Consider the following 26325-nt stretch of genomic DNA (forward strand, 5'->3'; position numbering starts at 1 on the left):
GTAAAGGGGGGCAGGGCTCTCAGAGCGCGAGGTGGGCGGTAAAGGGGGGCGGGGCTCTCAGACCGCGAGGGGGCAGAATGGGGGGGTAAAGAGGGGCGGGGCTCTCAGACCGCGAGGGGGGCAGAATGGGGGGCTAAAGGGGGGCGGGGCTCTCAGACCGCGAGGGGGCGGGGCTCTCAGACCGCGAGGGGGCAGAATGGGGGGGGTAAAGGGGGGCGGGGCTCTCAGACCGCGAGGGGGCGGGGCTCTCAGACCGCGAGGGGGCAGAATGGGGGGGGTAAAGGGGGGCGGGGCTCTCAGAGCGCGAGGGGGCAGAATGGGGGGTAAAGAGGGGCGGGGCTCTCAGACCGCGAGGGGGCAGAATGGGGGGGGTAAAGGGGGGCGGGGCTCTCAGAGCGCGAGGGGGGCAGAGCCCCAGCAGGCGGGTTTCTGCCCCGCGCGCACAGGGGATCGTCATTGTCGCCGACCCGCGTCACCCTTCCCACGGCCCCACCAGCCCAAGGAGCAGCCCCTCCCCCAGCGCTCACCGAGCCCCCCGCCTCGGGGCCGCCACAGGCCCCCGCGCACCAGCAGCGCCGCCATCTTGCCGTCCGCCCCTGACCCCTTCGCCTCCCCTCCCCCGCTGCCCCAAGGGCACCAGGAAACCCGGAACCGGAAACGCGCCCGGGGCGCGACCTCCTTCCTTCCGGTTCCGGCGGCGAAGGTGGCCCATGGCGGAGCTGGGCGGCGCGGACGGGGGCCGGGACCCCGCGGTCTCCGAGCTGCAGCGGCTGGTGGCCGCCGAGCAGCAGCGGGCGCAGTTCACCGCCCAGGTACCCGCCGGGACCCTTCCATACGAGTAGCCATTTGTTCCTGGCCGCCCTTGAGCCCCCGGGCAGCGCGTAGCCCTCCCCCAGAGATCAGGGCACCGCTCCCTGGACAGGCGTTTCGGGGGGGGGGGGGGATTGGGAGAAAGGGACTTGGCCCCTTTCCTGTTGAGTAGAGGCTCCCAGCACAGAAATCACATTGTCTGTGCCAATCACGGGCCCCTTTGTGCCCTCTCAGCAGCAGGACTAAATACTGAATAGACCAGGGCTACTCAACAGGCAGTGCCACTTGGGTTTACACGGGGCTCAGCACCCGGCTCGTGGGCGGGATCCTTTGAATAGAGACTCCACTGGGACTACGCTCCACAACACAAGGCGTCTCCCAGGCCGGGTGATCACTGAAAGACACGAGTGGACAGGCTGGCTGGAACAGAAGGGTACAGAGTTATCAGCATTTCTAGGCCCCACAGAAAAAAGTGCCTGGAGCACTGTGGGAAGTGCTTTGTATTCATGCCTGTCAGTGTGAAAGAAGCTATTTGCTTGTGTATGCAACCACACTTAAGTTGCAGGCCTCTGCATGTGCTGTATCATTGTGGCCCCCAGGGCTTCCAAAGTTGAGTAGCTCTGGAATAGACTATAGTAACTGAGATGATCCCTTCAAGGCTAACACAGAGGGGGAAAGGATGGCATTCTGGCAGGAATCTTGGATAAATGATAGTCGTGCCCCCTCTCATAGTTTAGCATCTCATTTGTAAAGTATTTGATTAAATAACTTGTTTCCTGCTCACATCCAGGTTCATAACTTCATGGAAGTTTGCTGGGACAAATGTGTGGACAAACCTGGCTCAAAGTTGGACTCCAGGACCGAAGGCTGTCTAGCCAGCTGTGTGGACAGATTCATTGATACCACGTTATCCATCACTAACCGCTTTGCTCAAATTGTACAGAAAGGAGGACACTGACCACTGTATTTCCCAACTCTGGACAACCCAGTCCCTCCTGTTCAGTGGAACTGACTTAACCGTCAGTGGAGCATCATGTGTCCTAAGTTGCATTTTATGTGACACTTTCACAAAATGCAGAAGTGCTTGAACAGTCATTTGCAGAAAGCACAATGATCCCTGTGAATTCTTTAGTTGCACTGAACTGTTCATAAATGTCATCCTACTGCATTTTAATAAACCATCAGGAAGTCTTGTGATGTGAAAGTGTATGTCACTGCTTTTCTAAGTATTTCAGTCTAATTTGGGGAAAGTACAGAAGAGATGTGATTGTTACTGACACACAGGGTTGGCCTACAAATTTTGGCACCTGAGGTGGGAAGCTCAAATGATGCCCCCATACTCCCTCGCTTGGGCCAAAACTTTGAAAGGTTCTCTGGGTCCTAGTGGTGCCCCCCCCCCCCCATCTGGCACCTAAGGCAACTGAATCAGTTTACCTCATGGTAAGGCCAGCCCTGCTGACACGGATGAATATATTATCTTAGAATCAACATTTCATTTTTAAGTTCTAAAAACATAATATGAATGTAAATGTTTTCAGTCAATAAATTAATGAATACACTTGTTCTGGTGGAGTGTTTGAAGCTTAAGTCTATAAGCTGTACAGTAGGCTAATGCATGAAAATTTAAACATGAAACGGTTAAAAGCTTAGTGTGCATGAAAATTCAAATCTGAAGCTGGTTAAAAGCTTAGTAAATGTGGACGCATTGGAGGAGGTCCAGCAGAGGGCAACCAAAATGATTAGGGGGCTGGAGCACATGACCTATAAGGAGAGACTGAGGGATTTGGGTTTGTTTAGTCTGCAGAAGAGAAGAGTTAGGGGAGATTTGATAGCAGCCGTCAACTTCCTGAAGGGGGGTTCCAAAGAGGAAGGAGAAATCTATCACTGCTATGAACAGCCTGGCAGAACAAGGAGAAATGGTCTCAAGTTACAGTGGGGAAGGTCTAAGTTAGATATTAGGAAAAACTATTTCACTAGGAGGGTAGTGAAGTATGTGAATGGGTTACCTACGGAGGTGGTGGAATCTCCATCCTTAGAGGTTTTTAAATCTTGGCTTGACATAGCCTTGGCTAGGTTGATTTAGTCAGGATTGGTCCTGCCTTGGGCAGGGGGCTGGACTTGATGACCTCCTGAGTTTTCTTCCAGCTCTATGATTCTATTAGGGCCTAGTATGTTGCACAGTTCTGTGGCTGTGAAATTTGCAGCGGAGTATACTTCTTGCCCACAAACCTATGCTTGCATATTCCAAGCTTTTAATTTATATATTGGTTATAGCCCCTCTGCTTATAAAGAAAGTCTTGAAAATGTCAACAATATAAATTGGTGCAGTAGCAGAGATTTTGTCTATTAGAAAAGTTGTACTGGTTTAACTAAATCTAGTAAAAAAAGATAGACGACTCTATAAGAGATGCCCTTTCATTAGGTTAACTCATTTGCGTCAGTCTAGCTTAATTTGGTAATACACTAATGCCAATTACGGAAGAGCCCCAGTTATCTGAATATTATATACAGTGCAAAAGTCTGATGGGGGCTTGAGCAACACAAATTTCCCTTTACTCATGTTTAAGGGTGCAGAAAATGATGCAGTATTTAGTGATCTACATATTCATGTTTTACACAAATAAAGCCTAACCTACTGAGCACTGGCTGTAAATAAATTGACCACACATTTGAAAAGTCTGGTTTATTCTCTTAGCCCATTAGGACATATGTTATCTAATAAGGTGAACATCCACCACTGTGTTTCACACATATAAAATTAAAAATCCTGTATTTAAGTTTCATAGAAATGATATACAGCCCACCCTCCCTTCCTTCTCTGGCAACCTCTTAAATTTTCTTCAAAAATACGTTATGGGGATATTAAAACACCATGCAGAGTGTTAAGAAATTATCCAAACAGACCTGGAGGATACCACAATCACAGTCACATAAAGCTCTAAGGGTAAGTCTACACTGCATTCCTCTTTTGAGAGAGGAATGCAAGTGCAGCTGAGTGAAATTGCAAATGAAGCACAGATTTGAATTTCCCGTGCTTCATTTGCATAATTGTGTCCAGGCGCTATTTCAAAATATCCTATTTCAAAAAAAGAAACGCTGTCTAGACGCAGTTATTTCGAAAGAAAACCCTTCTTTCGAAATTACCCTTACCCTTAAACTTCATTGTAAAAGGAGTAACTTTGAAAGAAGGATTTTCTTTCAAAATAACCGCATCTAGACAGCGATTCTTTTTTTGAAATAGTGCCTGGACGCAATTATGCAAATGAAGCACAGGAAATTCAAATCTGTGCTTCATTTGCAATTTCACTCAGCTGCACTTGCATTCCTCTCTCAAAAGAGGAATGCAGTGCAGATATACCCAAGCAGATTTGGGAAAGGGGTAGGGGAGGAAAAAAAAGGGCAACTTACTAAGTGAATTGCTTGCCTGTTCAACAATGACTTATGTAGCAAGTTCCAGTAGCATCAGGCAGAGATTTAGTGCTGCAGATACTGCTGTGTTAAGAGGAAAAAGGCAAAGTTAGGATCATCCTGGGTAAATAAATAGTGGCCAGGGCTAGGTAAAAGGTCCTGAAGTCCATTCTGGCCACCTTGTTATCCTGAGTAAATGCCTTGAACTGGCAGGAACTCAACTGGCATGTGTTTTGAAGATGAAAAGCACCTGGAGACACAGGTACTGACATACCAAGCACTCTACCCACTGGGTGCATTAGGAGCTGAACCATATAGTAGCCCCAACATTAATGTCCACATTGGGTCCAGTGCAATATATGAATCTATTATCTTCAGCAGCATTTCCTAATTTTAAAACTGTCGGTAGAGATTTATAAAAATAAAAATTTCAAACATTTCTCATGTGTGAAAAGATTGCAATAGATTACAATAGAGAAGTGGCCTTTACACTGGACTAGAAAAGAACAATAGCGCCCCTTCCTCCTCATAGAAATCCCTGCACCAGGAGACAGGCTCTTAGAAAATTAGGACATTGCTTAAACCTCATTAAAGAAGCTGCCAACATATTCCCTCTGGTGCCCTGGCAAGGAAGCCATGAACACTGGCCTTCCAGAGGAGGAAGTGGATGACAGGACGTAGATCAAGCCCTGTGATAAAGTGGGGGAAGGGAACGTGTTGGAACAACAGATACTACAATAATGTCTCTTCATTTTCTGTGTCAGCCCCTACACATTGAAGCTTTTTTAGATCTCCCAATGTTGTACAGATGAAGAAAGAGATGCAAGGAACTTAAAGATTAAGGATCTGAGCTACTGTGTATATATCCAGGACTCCCTGCCCAATCTACTAGTTCTCTAATTAAGCAGATTACAGACAGTAAGGATGGAAAGATTTGTTGATCAAACAGACATACAAAACATTCCCACTATAAGATAAACTACCCCAATGTTGCATTTCTAGTATGTAGTTTTGGACTCCCACTGGGATCACCCTTATCTCTCTGAGCCCCAGGTATTCCCCTATTCTATCCTGAAACCCATATCAGATGAGGACTGGCTGGGACTGGCTAAATCAGGAATAACTCCACAGAAGCCAACAGAGCAACAGTGGTGTAAGACTGGTATGTTAAGAACTGGAGTCTCAGGCAGGACTTGGAAGAGCTAAACAATGCTCTGCATTTACATAGCAATTCGCATCTGCCAATGGCTGTACAAATACTAATTCCACTCACAAAGACCCAAGAGGGAAGGAGGTATGAGTGAGGCACTTCTAAGGCAGAACCTATAAAAGCCTTACCTATGCGTGTAAGTTGCCTCCAGGTGCTGCAGAAGCACAATTGGGAATATTATTAGTTTGTGGATTAGCAGAATGATGGTTAAGAGTGTGCAATACTAAAGCATGTCCCAGCTTCAATATGTCATAGCAGTAATCTGCACTGCTCAGACCAGAGAAGGCCCTCTCACCCGTACTCATTTTGCAACATCCAGTCTCAGTGGTAAAAACCTTCAACTGGAATATCACTTCAGCAAAGCTAAATCAAAGGAGGATCCCAAGACATGCCTGGATCTGAACTCTCGTAAGGGTGAGGTTTCCCCCTTGACTTGGGCACAGATTTGTAATCTCATTGCATCTCCATGGATTACATATATGCAAACATACAGAGAAAAGGCTTTGTGAAGATTCTAAAGCGTAATTTATACATCTGGGAGCCCAGAGACCTCAATTCTGATCTAGAGAGATTCAAGACTTCCACATTCTGGGAGTGCAGACACCACCTATTGTCATTTATGGAAATTCAGAAGCATGTGGGGTATGGGAACGTCTGTGCCGAGAGTCCCCTTTGCCATCTTCTACTGGAGGGTATTAAACAGGGCTGTGATCTCCTGTACATAAAGGCTGGCTACACAAAACATATTCACAGGACTATGGGACCTGATCAACAGTGAACATACCGTACAAGAGAGAGGAGCATCTCTGACCAGACCTTTAGAATCTCTCAACTGATCGATGCTCTGTCCTGGGTTTTGCTCTCAAGTGGTGATAAGGAGATCAGATTTCAAAAGGAAAGTACAAATGGAATCTCCACATTTATTGCAGGGAGAAAGGGTTAATTACCCCACCCCGATATCCCAATCTTTCTCTCAGACACATTGGGCCAGCCAGAGACAGAAGAGGAAACCTATCAGAGGCACATCCACTGGTACGAATGGATCCAGAGGGACATGCTACTGATAGGAAGGAGGGAAAGTCAGTCACGCAAAGGGCAGAGGTAGGGGAAATCTGAGGTAAGTTTGAAACAAACAATTGTGGGGAAAATCCAATAACTCCAATTGTGTCTAAAGGGGGGACTGTGCAAAAATCAAAACTCTCTAAAGAAAACTGCTGTAAGGGTTAAAAAGTTTTCCAGGCCTCTCTTCCTGTAACAGAGAGAATCAAATTAACTCTAATCAAAGACCCTTACAAATGACTATCTCAAATTCATGGATACTCCTAGTCTGTCACAAATTATCATGTAAACCCTTATCTTTGTCACAGTTTGCCTTGTAGACTCCTCCACTCAAGTTCTCATGTGGCTTTGTTCTGTAAAATTTACTTCTAGCACTCCTGGGGTGAACAGAAGTCTCAGAGTGCTTCTGCTGAGACTTTGATATGTTAAAGAAAAACAATCCACACCTGAGCTGTCTGGGCATTCTGTATAAAGGATACCTGAATCTGTCTGTCAGGGCTGCTGCTTCACTCTTGGAAGTGACAGCCTGCATGCATGCATCATAAAGTTTTCTCTTCTAAGTTTCTTTCCTGCCTCACTGATTTGACCTCCGGCCTCGAACCCTTCTGGGGGCTCTGTACCCCAGGGGAGCGAGATTTCCCCCTTCAATTTGGTGTCAGAAGTGGGATGGCTTGGAACTCCAGTTGGAAAGGCTGATGACGGGGAATGGGAACGGACTACAGCGCGCATCTGGAGGGTAAGGGATCCATTTAAAATCCCCCGGTCCGCCTCCCTGTTCTCGTCACCAGCTGGACCGGCTGGCGGTAAGAGTCATCTTTTACTTAAAATTTTTTTTGTTAAGAGGCTTGAGGGAAACTTAAAACGAAAACACTGGGTATAGCCAAATAGGGGTTGGATTTTGTTGTTGTTGTTGTTGTTGCTGACTGATTGGTGGCGAGTCCAAGCGCATGGTTTTGAGTGAGTGAAGTCCGGAGGGGGACTGCAGCCACACCAGTGCTGTCAGTGTCACTGCACAGCTGCTGAAAGCAAGGGCGGTTTCCCCCGGCACATAAGGAGTGTGAGTGAAGCTTACAGTTTGTGTGGACTCCCACACTATCCTTGGAGAGGGTAGTGTTGCTGGACGCCTGTACTATCCTTGGAGAGGGTAGTAGTGTTGGGCTCCTGCGCTGTCCTTGGACAAGACAGTGCTAACATGGATAAGATTGCTCCCTCAAGTCTGTCTCCGACTGATGGAAAAGGTTTCTCACAGCCTGGGACTCCCTTGTCTCAGATGATCAGTCAGCTAGGTATTGCCTGCAGGTTTGAAACTAAGGAGACTTAAGGAATTATTGAGCATTTGGAATGGCTATACTCAGGGGAATTCCCAGAATAAATGGCAACTAGAGCTTTGACTTACAAAAGCTTGCTTATCTTAGAGTTTTCCTCGAGGAAAAACATCCTAACCAGATGGAATATTGGTGCCTCTGGGAGGATGTGGCAGTAAAAAAAAAAAAAATCAGAGCATTATGGCTAGCAAAAAAGATTCTATTGAAAAGCTGCAGCAAGAATTGGCTACTCTAAAGAAACAGCTTGATTCCCCAGATGTGCCATCTGCACCCCCAACCCGCTTTGGACCCTTGTCAGCTGAACATTCTTTCCTGTTATCTCCCTTTTCTCTTGTAAACCTTATGGGACCTGACTTGTTGTGTAAATTGGGTGCAAACCTTCTCTGTAGAGAGGAAGGGATATTTGTTGACCTTCCCCCCTATCAGGCTCCAAATTTGACGGCATTACTACTCTCAGAGGAATCTGATGAGACCTCAGGACATACACCCCTCCTGGACCTCTCAGATGTCCCAGAGACATTGTGGGCAGCCCATTGTGAATGAAGTGTGGTTGCTAACCTCTGCAACACCAGTGCAAATAACATACAGACACAACAAGCCTTTCCCAAGGGTAGCCCTGTATCTATTGGCTAGGGAGGCACAAGAGGGCATTAAGCCTGTAATCTCTTCCCTCCTTGAACAAAGGATACTTGTTTATACAACTTCACCATGTAATACACCTATACTACCTGTGAAAAAGCAAATCTATAGATTTGTAGAAGACCTAAGAGCCATTAATAAGTTTGTAATCCCTAGATTTCCAGTAGTACCTAACCTGGTTTTCTGTAATAGATTTATGTTCTGCCTTCTTTTCTATTCCAGTGCATAAGAATTCCCAATTTCTCTTTGCCTTTTCCTTTCAGAGTCATCAATTAACCTGGACATGTTTTTGTAAAGTTATTGTAAAAGCCCTACTCTGTTTTCTCAGTTTTTAAAAAACTGACCTTAATTCTCTCTCTCTTCCCTGCAGTTCTGTGTTAGTTCAGTATGTTGATGATGTGCTAATTGCTAGTGAAACTGAGGAAAGATGTAAAACTGATACCTCTATGTGTTAAAGTGTCTTGCTAAAAGGGTCACAAGGCTTCCAAAGCCAAATTGCAATTTGTAAAACAAAGAGTTCAGTACTTAGGACCTTTACTTTCAGGAGATGGCCGTCAGTTAACACCTGAGCTAATCTCACAAGTTTTTTCATTCCTCACCCTTTCACCAAAGTCAGGTACACAAATTTCTGGGTACTGCAAAATATTGCAGACAATGGATTCCTAACTTTTCTGGACTCACCAGGCCCCTTACTATTCTACTCTTAGACTTAGCTCCTGACCCAGTGACCTGGTCCCCAGAATGTGAATCTGCTTTCCTTTCCCTTAAAACTCTTCTGCACAGTGGGCTTACCTAAATATAGCAAGCCTTTTACTCTGTTTTGTCATGAACAGGATGGAATTGCAGCTGGAGCTCTCTGTCAACCCCTTGGACACACACCTCGTCCAGTAGCTTATTTTTCTGCAACACTGGACTCAGTAGCCCGTGGGTTCCCACTTTGTCTGAGGGCAGTTGCAGCTGCTGCTGAATTACTTAAAAAGGCCCAACCTGTCACATTAGGCCACAGCATTATCTTACAGGTCCCTAATGCTGTCTCTGCTCTCTTACAGTGACACCGCACTCAGCACCTGTCTGTTCAGAGACAAACCCGGTATAAAAATGTTATCCTCTCTTCCCCAAATGTGGTAATTCAAAGATGTAATGTACTTAACCCAGATTCTTTTCCTCCTTTACCCTCTAATGGTAAAGCACATACCCATAACTGTGAAGAATTGCTTGAGCACTGTGTAAAGCCTCCCCAAGATTTGTCTGCTCAACTGCTGGAAAATGCAAATCTTGTATTGTACACTGATGGCTCATATAAAAGAAATTCAGTTGGTAAACTAAAGGCTGGATATGCAGTGGTCTCAGATAATAATGTTTTAGAGGCCTTGTCTCTTCCAGGAACCAAAATCAGCTCAGGCTGCTGAGCTCATCGCTTTAATTCGTGCTTGCCTTTTAGCGCCCGGACAGTCTGCTGCCATTTATACTGACTCAAAGTATGCTTTCTCTGTCTGTCATGCCACAGAACAAATTTGGAAACAACGAGGTTTCCTTACCCCTTCTGGCTCTGCTATCTCTCATGGTCCCCTTATCTCCCAACTCCTTGATGCTATTCAGCTACCCACATCCCTTTCTATTACCCATTGCCCGGCCCACACAGGTGCCACTGATCCTGTTTCTCTGGGTAATGGGAATGCTGATGCAGCGGCCAGACGTGCAGCAGCACATGGACCTCTGGCTCCCTTTCAGATTCTGGTCTCTCTTTCCCTCCCTGTTTCTTTGCAGGACCTGATAGAACTACAGCAAGCTGCTCAACCTGCAGAGAAAAACCTTTGGGAGAAAGCAGGCTGCTCCTTATCCCCAGCTGGGATAATGGGTGCACCTGATGGCTGCCCAGTTGCCCCAAAAAAAATCTCTCACACGGCAGCTTGCTCAGGTGTCTCATCAAATGACACACATGAGCAAAAGGGGGGTGGCCTCACAAATCCCAAAACAATGGTACGCCCCAGGCATGCACCTAGAAGCTGTCTCAAGAATATCTAATTCATATCTAATTCATGTGTGATTTGTAAGCAGTTTAATGTTGCAGGAGGCCCACAGGCTAGCAGCCACACAGAAAGAAGAAACTTAGACATAAAATGACGGTTAGGAGAGCTTGCACCTGCAGGTAAAGGAAGCCCTCCCAGTACCTACTGATGTACCGTGCCACAACATCCAACCAGGCGACTACGTGTTCGTGAAGGAACATCACAGAAAGAACTGCCTGGCAGCCCGGTGGAAAGGACCGTTCCAATCGCTGCTCATCACCCACACAGCAGTAAAGGTGAAGGAGCGCCGCTCGTGGATCCACGCAAGTCATGTATGCCGAACTGCAGATCCAACAGAGCTGATTGACCCCGTCACCCAGGACCCCTCCCTGGAGGAATCACCTGAGGACGAGGTTCAGCGGACCGAGGCGGCAGACTCTCAAACCAGACTGTTACCAAACCGGCCTCCACCAGGAGCTTCGAGGTACAACCTGAGAGGTAGGACTGTGCCAGCAAAGACCTACAGGTGAGCCTGGCGCCCCATAGCAAGGGGAATCCATTCCAGTACTGAGTGAACTAAGAGACTACGAAATCTCGAAGAGTGCCTGCAGAGGCAAGCCAAACAATACTAACTGATTAAGTTTAGTTAAAAGACTGCTTTGCTAGTTGCTAGATAATTACTATATTATTATTATCCTTTCTACTTTAGAGACTTAAGATACTATAATAAGATGGGGATTGTTTTCCTTCTTTTAGTAGTCAGAATAGCCTTAGTATATAACTTTCCTCACCCTTATTGGGAAGCCCTGCAAAAGGTTGTGTCCCTCACCAATACAAGTGACTGTTGGATATGTGAACAGCTTATAATAGGCTCTGAAGGCCTTTTACCATTACAGTTTATCCCAACTCCTGCCTCCCTGTGGACCAGACCCCTAAAATTCAGATTTACTGGTAGTCAGTACTCTACAGGAGAGCGGGAGTGGGTAGATGCCCAGAATGATAACGCTGTACCAGGAATACATAGTCATGGGGAAAACAGGCAGATTTGGCATAAAAATCTGATTGCCTCGGATTCCCCTTACTCAAGCATTACATCCATCAGGGAATGCTTCCCTTATGTTTCCCTTATGTTTTAAAAGCAATATTGGCACTGGTAAAGATCTGGGGTTGAATGGGCAGTGGGTCATTTACCCAGCAGATAAAGAAAACCTCCCTCTAAGATGAGACTTCATCCTAGCAAAGGAAGAATACCTAAGAATATCCAGAATAAACTTCGAGTAATACTCCAATAGGAGTATTAAAGGGGGGAATTGTGGGGAAAATCCAATAACTCCAATTGTGTCTAAAGGGGGGACTGTGCAAAAATCAAAACTCTCTAAAGAAAACTGCTGTAAGGGTTAAAAAGTTTTCCAGGCCTCTCTTCCTGTAACAGAGAGAATCAAATTAACTCTAATCAAAGACCCTTACAAATGACTATCTCAAATTCATGGATACTCCTAGTCTGTCACAAATTATCATGTAAACCCTTATCTTTGTCACAGTTTGCCTTGTAGACTCCTCCACTCAAGTTCTCATGTGGCTTTGTTCTGTAAAATTTACTTCTAGCACTCCTGGGGTGAACAGAAGTCTCAGAGTGCTTCTGCTGAGACTTTGATATGTTAAAGAAAAACAATCCACACCTGAGCTGTCTGGGCATTCTGTATAAAGGATACCTGAATCTGTCTGTCAGGGCTGCTGCTTCACTCTTGGAAGTGACAGCCTGCATGCATGCATCATAAAGTTTTCTCTTCTAAGTTTCTTTCCTGCCTCACTGATTTGACCTCCGGCCTCGAACCCTTCTGGGGGCTCTGTACCCCAGGGGAGCGAGATTTCCCCCTTCACTATGCAGCAGGGGTCACCAGACTCACAAGTAGAATGACACCCCACCCACCCCTCTGTTCCAGACCAGTGCCGCCTCCTTACTTCAACTGTCCACGCTGGGCCACATCTGTTTGTTTTCCATCACGGGAAGAATGCTGCAGTAAAGGGCTCCTGCTGTTTAAATCCAATGGCACATCCTTTGCCAACAGTTTGGCAGAAGAGCTGTAAGTCAGTGGCTTCTGCTCTTTATTGCATTTGTATCTAGGTCATTACGTGGTTATGCGTGAAAAGAGGAACAATTTTTAAAAAACCCTTGTGATGGTACCAATGCACCCGTTTCCCTTCTGAAGATGGCCCATAGGATCTGTTAATTAAAACTGTATATGGCCATGAAATGAAAACAATTACTGAATCAGGAGTCTGGGATGGGTAGACAGAAGATGTGATCTGGGGGACAGGCATCTTCTCCCCGGGCCTTTAGCTCTCCTGGTTTCAAACTAGCACAAATCAAAGCAGTGTCTTCTGCAAGCCAGCAAGGCGCAGAGCCCATACCTGTGGGCTGGCAGAGTATAAAATTGCTGTGCCCCAGAAATCAGTTCAGCACGCTATATCCTGGCAGTGTTGGGAGAAAATGTCAGCCTCCATTCACGGATGTGCAATTTCACTCATGGGCCCAGCCTCACAGCTGCTTGTCAGTCCTCATCTGAGCTGTCCTCAGACTTCTCGTCAGCTGCCACTTTCCAGTTCTTCCTCTTGCTTTGTTTCTCCTGAATCTCGCTGTGCCTCTCGGATGCAGACACAAGGCATTTCCTCCTTTTTTTCTTAGACCACTTTTCCTTTTTCTCCTCAGGCTCGCTGTCCTCGGAGCTACTCACATTGGAAGAGTCACTTTCCTGCCCAGAGGAAGAGGCAGGTTCCCTTGCAAGCATTTTCTTGGTCTTCTTCTTGTGCTTGTGTTTGTGTTTCCCTTTCCTGGTGCCTGAAGTCTCCTCCTCTGAACACTCACTCTCCTGGGAAGAACCAGAGGATGCCTTCACCTTTTCCTTTTTCCTTTTCTTTCGCTTTTTGTGTGATTTCTTTTTCTGCTTCTTTTTCTGTGATTTCTTTGGCCTCTTCCGTTTGAGTGACTCATGTACAGATTGTTTTCCTGGGTGAGATTTCCTCTTTCCATTGACAGCATTTTGTTCATCTTTCTCTTGCTGGTCACTGCAATAGGAACAGAGGATAAAGGCCTAGGCAGATTCTAAACTAGTAATCCTGTTTCAAAACATCAGTCAAGCCGATCTACCCTGAGTTCCTTTCAAGACATATGGATGGTATGGCAGACAAGTTGGCTGCATTTTTTAATGCACTGCTTAATAGTTTGGATCCAAATCTTACTACCGGGACGAGAGAGAGAGGTGTCATTTCAAAGACATTTTAACCAATCCAAAGCACAGTAAACATATGTGCTACGGAACATAATAGGCAAAACTTATTAAGAATGCCTTATCTGTGACCATCAGGAATCAGACACATGCTAGACTTGGAAATTCTACTATGTACAGTTTTTAACTCAAATCTATGCCCCCAATAGATTTTTTTTTCCATTTTATGCATTTTTACTCTTCTTAGTTGCTCTGATGCTGCTGGAGCTCTCGTTCTAATATTCCTAGGTGCAGACATGCTTGCAGCCCATCAGTGAAAGCTAGCCTGCTTCAGGAAATTGCCCAGTTCCAAGAAGCCAGACACTTATTTCCATAGTCACTCTTAACACAGAGATAAAGCTGGAAATCCTGTTAGAAAAAAATACAATCACTTCTCAAGGCTCAGAACAGGGAAAGACAGGGTACGTCTAAACTGTGGGGGTTTTTCAGGATACCCTGCAAAAACTCCACCACATTCAGGGAACATTCCATGAGGAAGAAGAGATCTTCTGAAAGAGGGTTTATTTCCAAAATTTGGCCCAGTGTAGACGGGCCAAATTTTGGAAAAGCCTCTTCCAAAAGAAAAAAAAAAAGCGGAAAAAGGTATGCAAAATGCAGAGTGCATTTTGCATACTTTTTTCTGCAAAAAACCTTGTAGGGTGGACATACCCACAGTCACTACAGGAAAGGTGCCACATATGGACAAAGCAAGGACAGCGTTCAAGCCTTAACTCAATATTTGTGCCTTATGAAGTGAAGCCAACCGTCTCTCATTATTGTTACAACTGTTTTGGGTAAAAACATATTCATGAACTGGAATTTCAAGCTACATGTCTCAGTTCTGCCTTTAAAGGTCAACTTATAGTCTATATTGGAGAAGTACAAGCTCTAAATTTCACTGTGTGACTTGACAGAAATAGACATAGGACTTTTTCTGAAAAGACATAGGATTTTTCAGTAGGCCTGTTTGTCTTACCTGTCAGTATCAAATTCCTCTGGATACAGCTCTTTATAGCCACTGTGACCCCATCTGCAAGGGAACAGCAGGAAACACATTAAAATCACACAGGTTATAAAGAACCAAAATGAGTGTGAAATGAAAGTGAAAGCTTTAGGAAAAATACAGGCCAGAGGAATATCGGCTAGTATCCTCCTTACCTTTTTAGGGTGCTAACATTCTACTTTGCTAGGTTCTGTTCAGATCATTCTAAGCAGATTAATGGTCCCTTTGCTTTTCTCTGGTAAAGAACTTGTACCTCCTTGTGAGGCAGAAGATCAATGATTTGGGAGCTCACACTCTCTCAGACATCCAGAGAACATGGGCTGAAATCTTATCCCTGATGAAGCCAATAGAAGTTTTGCTCTTTATTTCACACAGGATGTGTAATTTGCTTTGCTCATACTATGCATTTCCCTCTTAGTAAGAGTGTTTCATTTGTATTAAAGTGTGTGATCACACAACAATAATGCAAAACAAGTGTGTGGTGCTTTATCAAGGTGGCAAAATCTACATACTATTAGATTCAACAACTAAAACCTATCCAAATACAGAGTGACAGATGAATGGAGAACCTTTAGGCATGAAGAAAGCCACCAGCCAGACACCTGGAGGAATAAAGTGATTGGCTAAAATGAGAGTGAAGGAGGAGTTCAGGGAGGCGCAATGAAGCTCATGTTTCTTAGAAATAATCACAAAGTAGTGACCTGTATGCCCCTTTACTCTGGGAGATTCGTTAGCCTGATATCATAAACTCTCTCAGTTAAATTCTACAAAGAGCAGTACTAAAAAACTCTTGGGTTTGGGGCTGTATTTATTTAGTGCCAGAGACGAAGGATGCCTTTGTGACCATGCAGGATATCTGGGCTCAGTACCTGGCTCTGTGTGAATGGGACATGTCATTTATGTCTCTGTGCCTCGTTTTACCACCTATAAAATGGGGGCGATTCTATATCCTTGTTGCAAAGGAGTGTTGTAAGGATATTTCACTACCTTTTGTGAAATATGGGGGACAAAGTACCAGATACATTTTCTGCACCACACCAGAACAGTAATTCACCCACAAACCTGTCTGGTAAATTGGCTTCACATTCATAGAGCTTCTTATTCCAGGTCCGGGCCCTCAGAAGGTCATCTTCTATCGTGTCTGGAACATGCACAAAGTTCTTCGACTTCCAGTCAGCCCTTTGGCTCTCCTCATCAAAACCGTCACTGCGCATACGACTACTGCAGAGAGAAAATTAGCGTGTTCTCCAGAGGTCAATTCAGAGGAACAGATTACTTTTTGGGCTCTGAATCAATCTAGGGTACAGAGGGTATGGGAGAGAAAGCACACAACAGATGCTCTCTGGATGTCAGTCTATGCAAAAAGATTCACTCAATCTCCATATAATTGTTACTCAGAGGGACAACCCAATGATTAATAAATGACTTAGACAGTTGCGTTTCATCACTTTCTCAAACCACTTTGAGAAATAATAATTATGACTCGTAGGATGCTTAGAAGGTTATGTATGCATCACTTCAAGCACCATTGAAATGAAACCATCTCTGGAATGAATCACAGAAGCTGCTTAACAGTTCAAAGTGATAATGATCTAGGCAGAAAATTTAAGATGACAGTATTCAACATGAACTGGTAGGGGAACATAATTACTGGAGCTGGAATCTGGTTAGAGTACCAGCGGTAACAGCCGGAATCTAATAAAAAGTGCTATAGGGAGTTCTGAATGAATACAACTGATCATGACTTTACTTATATATCCTAACTAGCTGGGCTACTGCGCTCAACACAGACTCAAAGGCAAGAGCAAGAGCAAAAGCAAAACCCCTTCTTGCATCATTTATTAATTCCTTGAAGGTCTTCATCCATGTACAAAACCAATCTGATCCTGTTTAGTTTGCAAGATCTTCACAATACACCAATGACAACTTAACTAGTTTGTTATGGTGAGTTCCCACAGGTGACCAGCTATTACGTTAAGGCCCTACGTTAAGGCTGGACAGGAGCTAGGAGGAATTTGTGATTCAAGATCTTGGGTCAGAAGGACCTAATTGAGTGATAACCCACATCACGTTATACTTACTAATGCACCAGGACTGACCGAGTACATCTATCAAAGTCAGTGCAGACTTTTCAGATGTCCTTATATATATTCTTAACACTTCTTAGCCAAGCTATATTCTCGCTATTACAGAGTCCTCAGACTACCTAAAGATAAATATTTTTAAAATTGCACACCTGGATCATCCCACAAGCTTCAACAGGAAGTGTGGTGGATATAGGATTATACGTGGATGTTCCTGTGTGGTCACCAAAATGATAACAAGAATATAAATCTTTAGCTCCTACAGAGGAGACTTTGTTTAAAAAACTTTGTAAACATTAACTACAGAGTGGTAAAGAAGACTATTTCTTCCAGATTATTAAGTCCCACCTGGAGGTATTGGGCGATATTCTCCCTTGCTTCCACCTGTAAGTCTCTTGAGTCTGCTTCTCCAGCTCTCTTATTTTCCACATTTCTGATTCTTCCTGAATCTGAAAAATATGAAGAAAATGAGAAAATAAGATTAAGTGCTCCACAGAAGTGTTGCTTTGCAACTATGAGGCACTGTAACCTCACTTCTTCTAGGTCAGTAATTCTGAGCTGGATGGATTTCAAACTAAGCTGACCTGCTTGCAGTGATATAAATGCGTCTTTTTAGCTATATTAAGTAAACCAAAAGGAGAAACATCATGACAATTAGCTGTAGTGGTTTTATAGGTGAAGAGTCTAATTCTGCAATCTGATCCATATAAGTGGATCCTCCAAGTCTATGCAAAAATCTCTCTCACTTCATTGGAGTTCTTCTCTCACATCTCTTACAGAACTGAAGTTGAAGCGAGTAATCACGTTAAACACATGAAAATACAACATGCAGCCATCTAGTGCTTTGACACAGATTTAGCTCACGTAGCTTTGTTATCCATGTGGCATCATCGCAGGTGCATATGAGATAAGTGCTCTTTGGAAAAATGCGTCTGCTGAATTAAATGCTTTAGTAAAGAAAGGCTAATTTCAAAATCTTTTACCAGGCTCGTGCACTGAAGTCAAGATCAATCCCCAAAGAGACCTGTTTTACAAAAGCACAAAAACCTAACAAGTGCTAAATTAAAAGAATCACCAAACCCAAAAGGTAAATATTATGAAAAAGTCCTTTTCGAAGATACCAGAGCTAGACAAACACTTCCATTATTTGTAAATAGATGAAACTTGTAAACAAATATTCCCTTGCCATGCCTACAAACCAAACAAGGCAGCACTAAGCAACTGAAAGGGAACTTGATTATGAACACATAAAACTGACTTTAATTGCCCAAGCTGAGAGAAAAGCAAAAAATGAAACAAGAGTTTAAAGAGGGAAAATCTAGATGAGTAAACATACATGTCATTGTTAGCAATGTAGGTAGAGGAGCTATGCTTATGCACAAAATGTGATTTTCAACTGATGGTGCCCCCTTAAAAAAATTTCTTGCTCAGCTAACAGTTAATTCACCTCTACATTCAGGATCAAATTCAGTTCAGTGCAGAAAATCAGCAGATAGCGTTGGCACTCTCTAAGTCCCAAAAAGAGCACTGTGATTTTTTTTTTTAAGTTTATACATTTTTCATTTTATTTTTTGGAAATACAGTGTTATTTCATTTTATCTACCCTCATGGGAAAGTTGGAACCCTGCCCATGGAGGGAGGTGAGAGGCCCTGGACCTGGAGTTGGCTCAGGTTGGTTCCTGCCCAAGAGGTACAGTTCCAGTTGCTATAAGGTACAATGGACTCCTAAGATGCACTGTAGAAATTTCTACCTTCAAAAATACACCTGTGTGCTGAACAAGTAATTTAGCTACCATAATTCAGCAACAGTAAAATGAAAATAGCATAGCTCCATACATGGCATCAAGAAAGAGCTTCCCCTAGAAGAATCATATCTGGGACCACAACACTAAAATAACAGGTGTCACGGCAAGTGAGGGAATGCCAGATTCTGACATAGATAAGGAAAGTCAGACAGACTGTATTAGCAAGACAAAGTGGATGAGGTAATATCTTTCATTGGATCAACTTGTTGGTGAAAGAGACAAGTTTCTTCAGGTCTGGGCAATTAGAAGTGATACCATACTTTAAACACAGAGTGAGAGAAACAAAGGGACAGAACATGGTTCCCTACCTTGTTGTGTGCATCAGTGTGACGAATGACATTTCGTAAGAGAACTTTTCCTAAAGGGACCCGGGACATTCTTTAACCTTCATAGAATTCACAAAAAAGAAAGCAATTAGAGAATCACATATAAGACTCTTTAATGCAGAAAATGCTCGTCAGGACTGAGACAAAGCTTAAAAGCAATTTTTTTCCACCTGTATGACAGAAAACATGTTATTGACTCAGGCTGACATTTGTGTTCCCTAAGAAAACACTGCATTACCCCAAAACGAAGACTTCTTAGAGCCACTCTTCACATACAGGGCTTAGAAAGGATCATCCAGTAACTGATGCCCACGTCCAGAGTTCCTGATAAACCTCTGTATCTCATATCGCACATATCAATGAGAAGCGGGAAACAAAGTATTTATTAGTCTAACGTGTCCATGTTGATCACCTTTCACGTGGTGGATCTGATCCTGCGCTTACCTCGCTCCGCACAAGTCAGATGAGATTGCACTGAAACCAACGGAGCTATGCTGGTGAAAAATGAACATGAGGAGAGACCCAGGCCCTACAGATACAGCCATTCACCGCCCAGCTCAATGCAGCCCCCCCGTGGTGTCAGCCAGCAGCTAGCTGACAGCTCGCAGCATGTTAGGGTGGAAAATAAAGAGGCCTCCCGGAAAGCGGGAAGAGGGGAGGGAGGTCTAGGGAAATGGGCTTCGACCCAAAACACCAGCCCGCCTGGGACCCATCAGCAGCCACACGTGGAGCCAGGCTGGGGGCCGTGATGGGGGAAGCGGAGGCAGCGCCAGCCGGCAGGGAGCGTGGGGCAGTGAGTGGCTGCCACAGCGCTGGGCATATGGGGGGGGCACAGATCCAGTCAGACCTGGGGAGACCCCCCCTCCGCAATCCTCTGCCCCCCCCCAAAACTCTCTCCCCACATCCTCCCCCAGAAGCCCCAGGTCCCTCCCCCAGCTCAGCCCCCCTCCCGACCCAACGCCCTTCTCACCCGCGGAGGGAGGGGGACTACTCCCCCCAGCCCGGAAGTGCGTGACCCGGAAGTGCTTCCACCGGACGCACCCGGCTGCGGAGGGCCCGAACCGGAGGCGGGACCTAGGGACCCAGTAAGGAACGCAGGGATTGGAGGGCTAACGTCACTTCCACTTCCGGTTTTTCTCACGTCGGTTGTTATGGAAACGGCTTCTGGTGTCGCGAGGTAGGAGCTGTGTGGCGCGTGAGGGGGAAGGGAGCAAAGGGCCGCTCGGAGCTCCGGGCTGGGGTGGAGGCCAGCGGGAAGCTCGGGGCATTAGAGTCGGGGCCTTGGAGCAGCTCGGGGCGCTGGGATGGGGGCAAGGGGGCAGCTCGGGGCGCTGGGATGGGGGCCAAGGGGGCAGCTCGGGGCGCTGGGGTGGGGGCCAAGGGGGCAGCTCGGGGCGCTGGGGTGGGGGCCAAGGGGACAGCTCGGGGCGCTGGGGTGGGGGCCAAGGAGCAGCTCGGGGCGCTGGGGTGGGGGCCAAGGGGCAGCTCGGGGCGCTGGGATGGGGGCCAAGGGGGCAGCTCGGGGCACTGGGATGGGGGCCAAGGGGGCAGCTCGGGGCACTGGGATGGGGGCAAGGGGGCAGTTTGGGGCACTGGGATGGGGGCAAGGGGGCAGCTCGGGGCACTGGGATGGGGGCCAAGGGGGCAGCTCGGGGCACTGGGATGGGGGCAAGGGGGCAGTTTGGGGCACTGGGATGGGGGCAAGGGGGCAGTTTGGGGCGCTGGGATGGGGGCCAAGGGGACAGCATGGGGTGCTGGGATCACGTCAAGAGGCAGCCCGGGACTTTGAGGTTGAGCTAAGGGGCAGGTTGGGGCAGGGAGTTGCTGGAGGCAGCATGAGGCACTGGAACCTAGGGGTAGGTGGATGGTGGGGAGTGGGGACAGTTCACAGCCCTGGGATCTAGCAGGTCAAGGCAAAGGGCAGGGAAGAGGGTAATGGTAGTGGTAATAGGGAGACACTGAGGGACAGGTGGGGTGATGAGGAAGGTGACTATCGGAAGAGCATGATTCCCAGGGTGGATAAAGGGGGTGGAGACCAAATGGCAGATAGAAATCCCATCTTTTTTCTTGATATTAAAATAGATTTTTTCTTGGAGTCGAGGACCTGTGAAGGGCAGCAGTTCAAAGCAGATACTCCCCCTAATGCTCCTTTTTCACCTATAGGCATGAAGAATAGCATCTGTGCTGCTTCCTGAGGGACATTTGTGCTAATCATGGCTGCTCCTTCTTGCCCCGAGGACATGCTGACCCAAGTGACCCAGTTCTGGAACATGCTGGATGAAATGGCAGAAAGCACTCCTGAGAGTTACCACAGATTCATGCAGCAGCAGCTGGAGGATGCAAAGCAATATTGTGCTCCCCCTGAACCACATCTTTGTCTACAGACCCACATCTTGGTACGTGGTTCAAGGGCTTTTACTATAAGAGAGCTATGAGATTCCACTAGGATTGCATCTGCCAGGGAAACAATGGGTGTACCTGGACTAGCCACTAATAGCTGAGCTGTGTCACAGGAGCCCTTGCAAGCTATCTGAATACCCTTAGGAGTGGCTGAAGGTCCTTCTGAGCACCAGAGTTCACTGCTAGAGACTCAACTGAGACACACCAGTGGAGGAAGGAATGAGGATATCATTCAGCCTCAAAAAAAGATTAGACTTTGTAAGTAAAAATAGCCTCTGCCATGCCACTGGTTAGGATAACTATGATAAAGGTTCTCATGCTTTGTCCTTCAGAGTGTGAGGCACTTGCTTAACATAAAGGGTGCAAAGAGGTGCATTATGGAAGATTTATATTTCCACAGAAGCACTGAACAATGGCCAGTGTCAAGTTATCAAACTGGTCTATATATCTGCGGCAAAACATGTTTACATGTGGCTGGAAAGAGCAGTAGATGCAGATATAAATTCTAGTACTAAATGCAGAGCTAGTCCTAATTAAACCAAGCAGTGATCATGTTAAAAGTAAGAGTCTGGTGAAAATCGCATATAATTAAGGTAGAAATACATTATGGGCTGAGTTCTGTAATAAACTAGAATGCATTCCAGCTGGATTCCTAGGAAGCTGGATTCCTAGGTCTGAGATTCTGCCAGTATTGATTATTATAGCAGATCACTTAGGCTGTGTCTACACTGGGCCACTTATTCCAGAAAATCAGCCGCTTTTCCGGAATAAGCTGTGAGCTGTCTACACTGGCCCTGGAATTTCCGGAAAAGCAATGACGCTCTACTGTATAAAATCAGCCGCTATTCCGGAAAAACTATTCTGCTCCCGCTCGGGCATAAGTCCTTATTCCGAAACACTGTTCCGGAAAAGGGCCAGTGTAGACAGCCCAGTAGTCTTTTCTGGAAAAAAGCCCTGATTGCAAAAATGGCGATCGGGGCTCTTTTCTGGAAAAGCGCGTCTACATTGGCCACAGACGCTTTTCCGGAAAAAGGACTTTTCCGGAAAAGCAGCCTGCCAATGTAGATGCTCCTTTTCCGGAAAAACTGAAAACGGAATAGTATTCCGTTTTAAGCAGTTCCGGAAATTCATGCCAGTGTAGACACAGCCATAATGTAACATGAAAATTTAGGGTATGTTCAATAAGCACAATACTGGCACCTATGGGCAGTCAATACAACTGTATTTAGAGAGGCAGCTGTCCCCACCTGTGCTATGAAAGTAGCCAGCTCCTAGATACTAGAAGCTTGATTCTCCTCTTGCACTATTGCAGCACTGTAACTCCATTGACTGCAGTGGAATTACTCCCCATTTACACTGGCACAGTCATAGATTAGAATCATACTCTAAAGCAGTGCTGGTTTGTTATTGAATACCCCATATAGCACAGATTGTGACAAGACTGTACTACTGCTGTTGTCTGGTAAAAATATCCTTTTGAGTCCCTAAAAATCAATGTTCATACACTGTATTTAAATCCTATGCCACACCTGGTATATGGTAACAGACTAGTGTATGTTTTTTCCACCTCAGTTTATCTTTTCTTCACTCTGAAAGCCCTGTGGGCACAGAGAAACACATATTTACATGTTTTATATACAGTTGAACAAAGAAGTATATAGGTAGTTAAGGCATTGGATATGGCCTATAACTACTTTGTTAATCATTTGGTTCCATTGCATTTTTGGTTATAAGGGGGACAAACATTTGTGGTGATTAAGTGATTTTGGGTTCTCTTTGCAGGAGCCTAATGAAAAATCATTATTCATTAACCTCTGCAGGTGGCAAAGGGTCCCAGCTCCTAAGTCACCTACTGATCCAATACCTTTAAGTGCTGGCCCATTAGAAGAGGTGTCTGATAAAGCAGGCAAGTAGATAACGAGCTCCAAAATATTCTTGTACATGCTGTAGTATTGTATTGGGAAGGCAAAGACAGAAGTTTGGCAAAGAGCAGCCCTTTTATAATGTGGTATATAGTTGACAGATTAAAGGTGGAGGAGGCATAGACTGAATTGTAAGTAAAAATTTGTTCCTTCTGAAAAAACAGAAAATCACACCAAACACTAAAATGCCCTGCAGGATCGAGGCCATAGCCGATGTACCTATCATTAAGGACATGAGTAGGCCCGGTTCCACTAAATGCAGGGAAAGGACTCCCATGCTCAACTTTAGACACATACGTAAGTGCTCTGCTGGATGGGAGCAGTATTTACTACAAGTCAGTTTTCTGGAACCAGCTCCTCATAGGAAACTACATATCATAGAATCATAGGACTGGAAGGGACCTCGAGAGGTCATCGAGTCCAGCCCCCCACCCTCAAGGCAGGACCAAGCTCCATCTACACCATCCTTGACAGATGTCTATCTAACCTGTTCTTAAATATCTCCAGAGAGGGAGATTCCACCACCTCCCTTGGCAATTTATTCCAATATTTGACCACCCTGACAGTTAGGAATTTTTCCTAATGTCCAATCTAAACCTCCCTTGCTGCACTTTAAGCCCATTACTCCTTGTCCTGTCCTCAGAAACCAAGAGGAACAAATTTTCTCCTACCTCCTTGTGACACCCTTTTAGATATTTGAAAACCGCTATCATGTCCCCCCTTAATCTTCTTTTTTCCAAACTAAACAAGCCCAGTTCATGAAGCCTGGCTTCATAGGTCATGTTCTCTAGACCTTTAATCATTCTTGTCGCTCTTCTCTGTACCCTTTCCAATTTCTCCACATCTTTCTTGAAATGTGGCGCCCAGAACTGGACACAGTACTCCAGCTGAGGCCTAACTCGTGCAGAGTAGAGCAGCAGAATGACTTCACGAGTTTTGCTTACAACACACCTGTTGATACAACCTAGAATCATATTTGCTTTTTTTGCAACAGCATCACACTGTTGACTCATATTCAACTTGTGGTCCGCTATGACCCCTAGATCCCTTTCCACTACTCACCATTCGTATTACTAATTCTTTAAAACAATCACGAAAAGCATCAAAATGATTCTTACTAGAGGATACCCCATTGTAGCTATGGTAGATGATGTATTAGTCTATCATCTGTAAAACAGAATGTTGCAGTATAACAATTGTTGATACTCATTTTTTTTAGAGCTTTACTCCCTCATAGATATTGCATATAACCCAACTGTTCTTCAGAGAGAAGAGAGCCAAGCAAATATGGATCACTTGATCCAGCTGACATTTAAATACATTGAAGAGCGTTACACTCTCTCTCTGTCCCACTCTTACCACATTGCTACATTCACACTCAAAGGAAGCCTGAAAAGGATGAAACAGAGTCTGAAAGGAGGGCCCCTGCCAGATCTAACTTTCAAAAAGAACACAAGGAATGGTACGTGCACGTCTTTTAAAATTACTGTTAAGAGATAGTGTCATGGAAATGGGAAAGACTAAACTCCTAGTCCTGTCCACATGAGGGGTGGAAAATAGCATTATAGCTACCTCCGTGAAATCTAAAGAATATTGAAACTGACCTGTGCCCTGTTCCTGTGAGATGCTGAGCATCTTGCAGGTCTGAACCCAGTAGAATCAGGCTTCTGAGATGTCATTGTAAAGTACTGAACACCAGAAACTTGAGTTTCAATTTTGTACCTACTTACAAATAAAAGTGGAAACATGGAATGACATGAAATTAGTATGCAACAAGCTTTAGCAGCTGAGTTCATAATCATAAAGCTGAGACTTAAGTTTGGCATATTTTGCCAACTAGTATAAAATCATCACTTAAATCTACAGCTAATCTTTTTCTAATAAAATATTTTAGTAACTACATGTATGAATATTTTTTCTGTAAGAATTGACCCTGGACCAGATGTTGCATAACCTGCGAGAGGAGAAATGCAATAATGCTACACCTCTACTGAACAAGGATGTTGCACAGTCTAAAGTGCATCTGATAGAAGAGATAGCCAGTTTGGAGCTGCCAGAGGAGCCAATCACACCAGCCTACGAACTGACCATTGCAAAGGATACAAACAGGAAACCTGTAAAGATTGAACTGAAAGTTGAATTGCCTAAAGTTAGCTCAGTTTCTGAATGTGAACTGAGCATTTCAAAGGTAAGTTTTGTGGGAATGAAAACTCCTGTTTCCTTTCTGTTGAGCCCCAAACAGACTTAGTCACTTGTAACTAACACAGTTATACTTGCTCATTGAGTATTTTAATTTGCTTATGTTTTAGGACGATGTAATTGTTGAAGTCCCTAAGAAATACAGATTACAGCTGGATTTGCCAGAATTGGTTGATGAAGAAGCAGCTACAGCAACATTTATCAAAGGGAAAGGTGTATTGCTTATCACAATGCCAGTTCCTTAAAGAAAATGTCAGGAACAGCAGGGTCTCAAAAAACTAGTGGGTATGGGGACACTCTTAAAGATTACAAGAAAGACTAATGGTTAAAAAAGTTACCAATACGTAGATATCAGTATCACTGTGCTATTTTAAGAATCCATTCTATTGTCTGTGCACACACAGTTTCCTTTGAGAACAGAGGGTGATGAAATTTACATAGAAAATATAGAATAGGAAGAAATTCTTAATACAAGTTGTAAGCACTTATGGGTTTCTTAAATAATTTTATCTCTACACACAATTCTATATTACTAACTTCACTACCATGTTCAGTTTCTCCATCAATAAAGCAATAAAGTGTGATTAACTTTGAAAAAACTGTTTTTCCTTTCTGCCTTTACTCTGGTAAAAAAAAAATCTTATCTGCTGTTTGTAAACTGTTTCCTTTTAAATAAAGAGGATTTAATGGTGGTGACACTGAAGATGCATGACATGTTAACAGTGCAAGCTCTCTCTCAACCTGGCTCCTTTTTTTCAAATAGATCTGCAAGGGTTACCTTTAAAAGGTGAGGCAAATAGTCTACAATGCCCATTTAAACACTGGGTCCTCTACAGATACTACTATGGGCAGCTGTGCAC

At 44.9% G+C, this 26325-nt stretch overlaps 4 protein-coding genes across 10 annotated transcripts in view; 2 read left to right on the forward strand and 2 right to left on the reverse strand.

The window, feature by feature from the left end:
• The window catches only part of LOC102453028 (carotenoid-cleaving dioxygenase, mitochondrial), a 90501-nt gene extending 89844 nt beyond the window's left edge, over positions 1 to 657 (reverse strand). For both annotated transcript variants that reach the window (XM_075909431.2, XM_075909432.2), the window contains exon 1: positions 528 to 657. In XM_075909431.2, the coding sequence (XP_075765546.1) occupies positions 528 to 582 (55 nt within the window). In that variant the 5' untranslated portion in view covers positions 583 to 657. The remainder of the gene's footprint in view (positions 1 to 527) is intronic.
• A 23-nt stretch (positions 658 to 680) lies between these two features.
• Positions 681 to 2368, forward strand: TIMM8B (translocase of inner mitochondrial membrane 8 homolog B). Its single transcript, XM_014572927.3, has 2 exons — positions 681 to 812; positions 1601 to 2368. The coding sequence occupies exons 1-2, from the start codon at positions 711 to 713 to the stop codon at positions 1766 to 1768; spliced, it is 270 nt and encodes an 89-aa protein (XP_014428413.1). The 5' UTR covers positions 681 to 710; the 3' UTR covers positions 1769 to 2368.
• A 9176-nt stretch (positions 2369 to 11544) lies between these two features.
• Positions 11545 to 20038, reverse strand: NKAPD1 (NKAP domain containing 1). 4 transcript variants are annotated; one of them, XM_006111220.5, is made up of 7 exons: positions 19389 to 19871; positions 19183 to 19279; positions 18927 to 19003; positions 17162 to 17262; positions 15792 to 15950; positions 14703 to 14756; positions 11545 to 13526 (listed from the first exon to the last, which is right to left on the reverse strand). In XM_006111220.5, the coding sequence occupies exons 3-7, from the start codon at positions 18993 to 18995 to the stop codon at positions 13013 to 13015; spliced, it is 897 nt and encodes a 298-aa protein (XP_006111282.2). In that variant the 5' UTR covers positions 18996 to 19003; positions 19183 to 19279; positions 19389 to 19871; the 3' UTR covers positions 11545 to 13012. The 4 variants fall into 4 exon arrangements, with proteins under 4 accessions (XP_006111282.2, XP_006111281.2, XP_006111283.2 ...); XM_006111219.5 differs by lacking the exons at positions 19183 to 19279; positions 19389 to 19871 and adding an exon at positions 19915 to 20038; XM_006111221.5 differs by lacking the exon at positions 19183 to 19279.
• PIH1D2 (PIH1 domain containing 2) lies at positions 20006 to 26049 on the forward strand. 3 transcript variants are annotated; one of them, XM_006111210.5, is made up of 6 exons: positions 20006 to 20121; positions 21108 to 21340; positions 23127 to 23250; positions 24486 to 24728; positions 25192 to 25454; positions 25576 to 26049. In XM_006111210.5, the coding sequence occupies exons 2-6, from the start codon at positions 21158 to 21160 to the stop codon at positions 25708 to 25710; spliced, it is 948 nt and encodes a 315-aa protein (XP_006111272.2). In that variant the 5' UTR covers positions 20006 to 20121; positions 21108 to 21157; the 3' UTR covers positions 25711 to 26049. The 3 variants fall into 3 exon arrangements, with proteins under 3 accessions (XP_006111272.2, XP_006111274.2, XP_006111275.3); XM_006111212.5 differs by lacking the exon at positions 20006 to 20121 and adding an exon at positions 20666 to 20800; XM_006111213.4 differs by lacking the exon at positions 20006 to 20121 and having other exon boundaries at positions 21281 to 21340; positions 23165 to 23250.
• The last annotated feature ends 276 nt before the right edge of the window (positions 26050 to 26325 follow it).

The sequence above is a fragment of the Pelodiscus sinensis genome, chromosome 25 (genome assembly GCF_052426305.1).
Source record: "Pelodiscus sinensis isolate ZL-2025 chromosome 25, ASM5242630v1, whole genome shotgun sequence".
Lineage (NCBI taxonomy): Eukaryota > Metazoa > Chordata > Testudines > Trionychidae > Pelodiscus > Pelodiscus sinensis.